Raw genomic sequence first — 8,018 nt, forward strand, 5'->3', positions numbered from 1 at the left:
CCACCTACCCGGCCCAGGAAACTTCTTTTTAAAAGAAGGTTCTGGAGGGGCTGGAGTGATGGGCCAGCAGTAGGACATTGTCTTGCATGCAGCATATCCAGGACAGACCCCGGTTTGATGCCCAGCATTCCATATGGTCCCCCAAGTCTGCCAGGAGTGATTTCAGAGCATAGAGCCAAGAATAACCCCTGCGCACCCCCAGGGTATGGTTTTTTGGCCCAAAAACCCAAAAAAAAAAAAGTTCTGGGGGCCAGAACAATAGTACAATGGGTAGGGCATTTGCCTTGCATGCAGCGAACCTGATTCAACCCCAGCATCCTATATTCATCCCCAAGCATTTCCAGGAGCAATTCCTGTTGCAGAGCCAGAAGTAAGCCGTGAGTACTGTTGAGTGTGCCAAAAAAAAAAAGTCTGGTGTTAAAAGATAATTTTGAGGGTCCGGAGAGATAGCACAGCAGTAGAGCATTTGCCTTGTACACAGCCAACCCAGGATGGGCAATGGTTCAAATCCCAGCATCCCATATGGTCCCTGAGCCTGTCAGGGGCGGTTTCTGAATGCAGAGCCAGGAGTAACACCTGGGTGTCCCTGGGTATGACCCAAAAACAAACACAAAAATAATTTTGAAAGGCCAGTTTTGCACTAGGACAACCCTGATTCGATTCCTAGAAAAACATAGGGTTCCCTGAGCATTGACAGGTAGAAGCCCAGAGTACCAAAAAAAATATTGAGGGCCAGAGAGATTAAGAGAGATGGCTTGGGCCCGGAGAGATAGCACAGCGGTGTTTGCCTTGCAAGCAGCCGATCCAGAACCAAAGGTGGTTGTTCAAATCCCGGTGTCCCATATGGTCCCCCGTGCCTGCCAGGAGCTATTTCTGAGCAGATGGCCAGGAGTAACCCCTGAGCACTGCCGGGTGTGGCTCAAAAACCAAAAAAAAAAAAAAGAGAGAGAGATGGCTTAATGGTTTGGAATACATGCTTTGCCTGATGGAGGCCCAGGTTCCATCTCTGTGCTACATATTGTCCTCTCAACACAGAGCCAGGAGTAGCTCCTGAGCATAAATGGATGTTTAAAAAAGAAATACTTAAAACCACTGTTATGAAAAGATGGCTTGGGGCCTCTACACACCTCGAATTGGGTAACAACTAGGTAAAATCCCAGTTTCTCAAAAAGCTTCACATGCTCTAATGAAGGTCTGTTGTGTGTGTGGTAGACAGCATTTGCTGTAAAGTCATTTCACAAATAATGAGACCTTAAGCTGGGCAAATGGTATAGTACATTCTCCACTTGTGTAAGATTCTGGTACCAGTAATGAAAATGATAAATTTAAATGAGACCTACTTTGCTTACTAATAGTGCACTGAGGATTTTTGTTTGTTTGCCTTTGATAATGCCAGATGGAGCAAGGGTTGCATTGTTGAACCATCTCACCACCAGTGAGGAGTAATTTCTTTTTTTTTTGAGGAGTAATTTCTTGGAGGCAGTTTCAGAACCAGAGCCAGGAGCTCACATGCAGACAAGGCAAATGTTCTGCTGCTGAGCTACATTTCTAGCCCTCTAAGAGGAATGTTCTTGGGATGGGGGCTGTCCTCTCAGTAGTGCTCAAGAGACCTGCCAGCCCCAGTGACAGTTCTCTGACCATCCACTTAGAGGATTCAAGGGCCAGCGGATATTGTGTTGCCAAAGGGTACTTAGGCCACCTCAGCAGTGCCGGTGCTTCTGGGGATGTGGGGGGGGGGGGGTGTTTCCATGCGGTTCCAGGATTCAAATTGAATTGGAAACAAGCTAGGGATGTGCCCTAGGCAAGCTGTCTTCTGGCCCCATAAGGAATATGTGTTTTATCCATAAGAAATATTCTTTTTTTTGTGGGGGGGCCACACTCGGCAGTGCTCAGGGGTCACTCCTGGCTGTCTGCTCAGAAATAGCTCCTGGCAGGCACGGGGGACCATATGGGACACCGGGATTCGAACCAACCACCTTTGGTCTTGGATCAGCTGCTTGCAAGGCAAACACCACTGAGCTATCTCTCCGGGCCCGCCAAGAAATATTCTTTTTTTTGGGGGTGGGGGGGGCCACACCCACCATTGCTCAGAGGTTACTCCTGGCTGTCGGCTCAGAAATAGCTCCTGGCAGGCACGGGGGACCATATGGGACACCGGGATTCGAACCAATCACCTTTGGTCCTGGATCGGCTGCTTGCAAGGCAAACACCGCTGAGCTATCTCTCCGGGCCCGCCAAGAAATATTCTTAACTTTCGGGGCCAACAAGGTGGCACTAGAGGTAAGGTGTCGCCTTGCAAGCGCTAGCCAAGGAAGGACCCTGGTTCGATCCCCCGGCATCCCATATCGTCCCCCCAAGCCAGGGCCAATTTCTGAGTGCTTAGCCAGAAGTAACCCCTGAGCATCAAACAGGTGTGGCAGAAAAACCAAAAAAATATTGAGGCTGGAGAGATAGCATGGAGGTAAGGCATTTGCCTTTCATGCAGAAGGTCATCGGTTCGAATCCCGGCATCCCATATGGTCCCCCGTGCCTGCCAGGAGCAATTTCTGAGCATGGAGCCAGGAGTAACCCCTGAGCACTGCCGGGTGTGACCCAAAAAACAACAAAACCAAAAAAAAAAATCTTAACTTTCAAGGCTATATACATAGATTGCAGATGCATGACAATACATATTAGATTTAACTCTCTCACCAACTACCAGGCACTGTGATTGTCTTGGGAATTGGTTCCTTGGTAATATTTACCCCATGCACACCCCATATAAACTCTTTATCAATAGAACTGGTATATTCTGATGGGAAAAATAGCCATCCTCAGACCAGTGTTAGTATAGTGGGTAACACATTTTTTTGGGGGGGGGGTTTGGGGGTTTTTTGTTTTTTGGTTTTTTTTTTGTTTGTTTTTTGTTTTTGGCCACACCCGGCATTGCTCAGGGGTTACTCCTGGCTGTCTGCTCAGAAATAGCTCCTGGCAGGCACGGGGGACCATATGGGACACCGGGATTCGAACCAACCACCTTTGGTCCTGGATCGGCTGCTTGCAAGGCAAACGCCGCTGCTGTGCTATCTCTCCAGGCCCAACACATTTATTTTCTATGCATTTGACCAGCCCAGGTTTGATTCTTGGCACTCCATTATGATCTCCTGGGCCTGTCACATGTGAACCCAAGTACAGAGCCAGGAGTAAGCCCTGAGCACTGCCATATGTGACTCCAAAATTAAGAGGGAAAAAAAAAATCTTGCTCTGATCTCACAAGATCCACCTATAGCTAGTCCATGTTTGTCATTTTGGACCAGGACCAGTTCTTTGGCACAGAACATGTTTCTCATGCCAGTTTAAGGCCTGCTTCAGTTAGGGAGCAAAGGCAGTGAAGATCCAAGCATTGGGAAGGCCTGGCATTGCCCATATTCTGTATGGACATGTGTCAGCTGAGGTCCTGCAGTCTAACCCTCAGTGATGGATAGTCAGATGAGACCAATCAGCAATGGCCTGCTCTTAACCCCACTTGTGTGAACCCCAAGGCTTCCCAGTATGGACTTGCTCGGGTGTCCTGTTAGCCAATGGAACGAGTGTCCTAGTAGGGTTGGGAGAGTCATGTTTCTGGGTCCCTGTGACATAGGTTCCAGTGTCTGTTCCCAGTGCTACCGCAGTGCCTCAGCCCAGATACGCCCCTGCCCAGTGTGCTGCTGACTGTGAAGCTGATCTCCCTCCTGGCAGACCACGAGAAGCTCCTGTCTCAACTCTGTTCCCGGTCAGGTGAGGCAGGCCAGGGTTGATATCTGAGGATGGGAAGGAAGGGAAGTGGCAGGGAGGAGGCATTGGCTGCCTGATGACTACTGCAGCCTGTGCCCAAGCTCAGGTGGTGAGAGGCTGTCTGAGTCAGAGATGACGTGTTTGTTTCAGAGGGCTGCCTACTCCTGTTGCTCTACATGTACATCACATCAAGGCCTGACAAAGTGGCCTCAGAGTCGCAGTGGCTTCAACTGGAACAAGAGGTAAGACTCCATGTGCCAGAGAGATGTACAGTAGGTAGGACACTTGCCTTGCACACAGTTGACCCAGATTTGGTCTCCAGGACGACATGTGGTCCCTTGATCACCACCAGATGTGGCCTAAAAACCCTCTACATTCCCCCAAAAAGGGTAAGAACTCCAGAGTTCCATGGGGACTGCTCACCATGCCATCTTTAGGGCCAAACATACTCTTTCCTTTCTCTGGGAAGAAAAGGAGTTTTCATTCACTTCAGTAGCAAAGCTATGTAGCAGCCATGTTTCATATACACAGATGCAATGTGGGTGGCCACCAAAGAGTCGTGGACTTGGCAGAGTGGCCACTCTGATCACCACCTCATTGTGGGGCCTGGTGACAGAGGTAGGATAGGGAAAGGATTGAGAGGGAGGTGCATGATGGCAGGTGGGGTGAAACATGGATATTGGTCTATCCTGAGTCAGATCTGGAAATGCCTCCCAATGCTATTCTGGGGACTGCTAAAAATCACTTGTTCATGAGGACGATAGTACAGCGGGTAGGGTACTTTTCTTGCAGTGGCCAATCTGGATTCAGCCTGTTCAGGTATCCTATATAGTCCCCTGAGTGCAGAGCCAGGAGTAATCCCTGCACATTGCCAGGTATAGAAGACTTGTTGGGGACCAGACAGTACAGTGCGTAGGGTGCTTGACTTGCACGTGGCTGGCCTGAGTTCATCCTCAACACCACATGTGGTCCCTGAGCCCCCACCAGGAGTGAGCACTGCTGGCTATGGACGGATGGGGACAGGAACACACACACACACACACACACACACACACACACACACACACACACCTTCTAGGGGCAGGTTCTGCTGTTCTCAGGCCTAGTTCCACCAGGCACGCAGCAGGGTCTTTTCTCATTCCAGGCTGTATGGCTCCTCGCTAAGTTTGGGGTACAGAACTCCTCTCCAGTCACCGGCTCTGATTGTCAGTGCAGCGTTGAAGTGAGTAGAGGGGTGCTGCCCTGTGCTTAGGACACTGCTCCGGTGGTGGGAAGCAGAGACCCATCTCAGGCTGCGCCCACCCTACAGGTGGTCAGAGCGCTCACGGTAACGCTGCACAGACAGTGGCTGACGGTGCGGTGGGCAGGCCCCCCAAAGACGGAGCAGCAGAAGCGGACAGTGCGGTGCCTGCGGGACATTGTGCTGCTGCTGCACAGCCTGTCTCAGAAGGACAAGCTCTTCACCGTGCACTGTGTGGAGGTCCTGCACCAGTATGACCAGGTGATGCCAGGAGTCAGTATGCTGATTAGAGGACTTCCAGATGTGACAGACTGTGAAGGTAAGCCGCCTTCAGGCCTTCCCTAGGGCAGTCTCCCAGAGACTGGCTTTAAGCGTGCAGGCCTCCTTCCACCTACCACTGCCGCTGTTAGCACTGGGCCCATTCTCCTGCCTTCTTGCTCTGGTTCTGAGCTCAGCAGGCTGGTGTTCACTCGTCTGCTGAGTCAGCCTGGCAGTCACAATTTTCCAGAAACAACCCCATCTGACTCGCCTATTTGAATCACTTTGCTTGAATCACTTTTGCTGTCTCTCCATGATGTGGAGAGAGCAAGGCCTGGGTGTGGAACAGCCTGGTTAGTTCCGTGGGCATGGGCTTTTCACCATTGACTCCTCTCACTCAGAGGCAGCCCTGGAGGACCTGTGTGCTGCTGAACCTGATGTGGACGACCATGAGATGGACTGTAACTGAGGCCAGTGAACTTTGGACCACACGGTGGCGGTGGCGGCAGCACCATCGCTTTCTCACCTCGTCAGTTGATTAAAAGCAGTGCTGCTTGTGTTTCCTGAGTCTGGTCTGTGTCAGCCCAGTGGGAGGGATGGAGCAAGACAGGACTTGAGAAGGCTGGCGTCCTCCTTCCTGTCCCCATGGCAACGAGTCAGCCTTCAGACAGAAGCCATGCCCTGCCTGTGAATTGTCCTGAGTCATTGCTTTGGGCCCAGGCCATAGGAAGAAACCTTGTGTGGCGAGAAAGGAGGCAGCCTGCTCTTCACTGAGGCCTACACTGGAGAGTCCTGGGAACATGGGGACCAAATGTGGGTTCTAAAAGACCATATTAGGATATTCAGGTCTCAGATTCCGCTGTTCTCTCACACGTGGGCATGCTGCCTGGGTCCTTCTCTGGCTTCCTCTCCGATGGGAAGCAGAAGGGCCTGAAATGCAGTGTACAGGCTGCTGGACACCATGGGGTGGGGCGTGTGGGAAAGGGAGGGGACAGGAGGATGGCAGCTGACGAAGTAGGCAGGCCCTGCCGAGGCCAACCTCTGGGCGGGCTCAGGCTGAGTTTCACTTCCCGCCACTGCTGCCAGCTGCAAGAGCCAGCCGGAAAATGTGCGTCCAGAGTCCGTGCTGCTGCTTGTAGGTAAGTGACGACCCCTGCCCCCTGGCGGGATGGGACACAATGGGAAAGACACCCCAGGACTAGATAGGCACCAGGGAGGAGCCCCACCTCCCAGGATTGTGTGCTGGCCCATGAAGGAAGCTACCCCACCCTCTCGGGCTTCCTGCCCTGAAAACGAACTGTGGAGCTCCCAAGCATGACCGTGGGGAAGGCCAGAAATGTGCTGCTCCCAGTCCTGCCCCTCCCCACCCTTCCTAGGTCCTGCTGCTGGGGCACTCGTACCCACTCCCTACCCATGCTTCTCCCCAGGCTCAGCAGCACGTATCTGGCTCGACCATGGCCCCCATACAGACCCTCATCTTCTTGGACCTGGAGGCCACTGGCCTACCCTTCTCCCAGCCCAAGGTTACAGAGTTGTGCCTGCTGGCCATCCACAGATGTGCTCTGGAGAGCCCACCCACTCCTCGGGGGCCACCTCCCACAGTGCCCCCACCCCCGCGTGTGGTGGACAAGCTCTCCCTGTGTGTGGCTCCCGGGAAAGCCTGTAACCCTGCAGCCAGCGAGATCACTGGGCTGAACACAGATTTGCTAGCAGCACATGGGCGTCAACTCTTCGATACCAACCTGGCCAACATGCTCCAGGCTTTTCTGCAGCGCCAGCCACAGCCCTGGTGCCTCGTGGCACACAACGGGGATCGATATGACTTTCCCCTGCTCCAAGCAGAGCTGGCTACTCTGGGCCTTTCCAGTGTTCTGGACGACGCCTTCTGTGTAGACAGCATCACAGCCCTGAAGGCCCTGGAACAAGCAGGCAGGCCTTCAGAGCACGGACCGAGGAAGAGCTACAGCTTGGGCAGCATTTACACACGCCTGTATGGGCAGGAACCACCAGACTCACATACGGCTGAAGGGGACGTGTTAGCCCTGCTCAGCATCTGTCAGTGGCAGCCACAGGCCCTGCTGCGATGGGTGGATGTTCATGCCAAACCCTTCAGCACTGTCAAGCCAATGTATGAGGTGGTCCCCACCTTGGCTGATTCCAATCCAAGGCCGTATACTGCTGTAGTGCCCACATCCCTGAGAAGAGTCAGGGACCCCAATCCCAACCTTAGGGGAGGCAGGCAGCCCAATGCCCCTCCTGCGGTGCAGGGCCCTGGAGCTCCACCCAAGGATGGCCTGCTAGTCCCACTAAGCCTGCTGGCCTTCCTGACCCTGGCAATAGCCACACTGTATGGGCTATCCCTGGCTACCCCTGGGCAGTAGGCCAGGAAGGGTATCTGCCTAATAAAGACCCACTGCACTGATTCACTTGTCTCCGCCCCTCTTTATAGCCACCTGGGCTTCTGTTCCACTTAAGAGTAGACAGACATAGAAGGTGGCATGGACTCCCGAGCAGGACAGTCAAGCACCTAACCCCCAAAAGAGGCAAGAGTTGTTACAGATAGCCAGGTGCCAGTGGAATGGAACCAGGCCTAATATCTAGCGCCAGCACTAACAGAGGAAAAGAAGGCAGCAGTTCCAAAAGTTTGCCTTTATTATAAACAAGACACAGAAACACATGAACAGTACAAAGCTAAAAAGATCTGGTGAGAATGATCAGAGAGACCGGAACACAATTGAAGTTCGGGCCAGAGCTGCCACCCAAAACC

General features: G+C 52.6%; 2 protein-coding genes across 2 annotated transcripts in view; both read left to right on the plus strand.

Annotated features, from left to right (window-relative positions):
• Positions 1–6,089, plus strand: part of ATRIP (ATR interacting protein) — a 31,283-nt gene extending 25,194 nt beyond the window's left edge. The window contains exons 9-13 of the mRNA XM_049777441.1: positions 3,620–3,756; positions 3,904–3,995; positions 4,898–4,975; positions 5,063–5,312; positions 5,653–6,089. Coding sequence (XP_049633398.1) covers positions 3,620–3,756; positions 3,904–3,995; positions 4,898–4,975; positions 5,063–5,312; positions 5,653–5,720 — 625 coding nt within the window. The 3' untranslated portion in view covers positions 5,721–6,089. The remainder of the gene's footprint in view (positions 1–3,619; positions 3,757–3,903; positions 3,996–4,897; positions 4,976–5,062; positions 5,313–5,652) is intronic.
• A 616-nt stretch (positions 6,090–6,705) lies between these two features.
• Positions 6,706–7,673, plus strand: TREX1 (three prime repair exonuclease 1). Its single transcript, XM_049777433.1, has one exon. The coding sequence runs from the start codon at positions 6,706–6,708 to the stop codon at positions 7,630–7,632; it is 927 nt and encodes a 308-aa protein (XP_049633390.1). The 3' UTR covers positions 7,633–7,673.
• Positions 7,674–8,018: the final 345 nt, after the last annotated feature.

The sequence above is a fragment of the Suncus etruscus genome, chromosome 7, assembly GCF_024139225.1.
Source record: "Suncus etruscus isolate mSunEtr1 chromosome 7, mSunEtr1.pri.cur, whole genome shotgun sequence".
NCBI classification, from domain to species: domain Eukaryota; kingdom Metazoa; phylum Chordata; class Mammalia; order Eulipotyphla; family Soricidae; genus Suncus; species Suncus etruscus.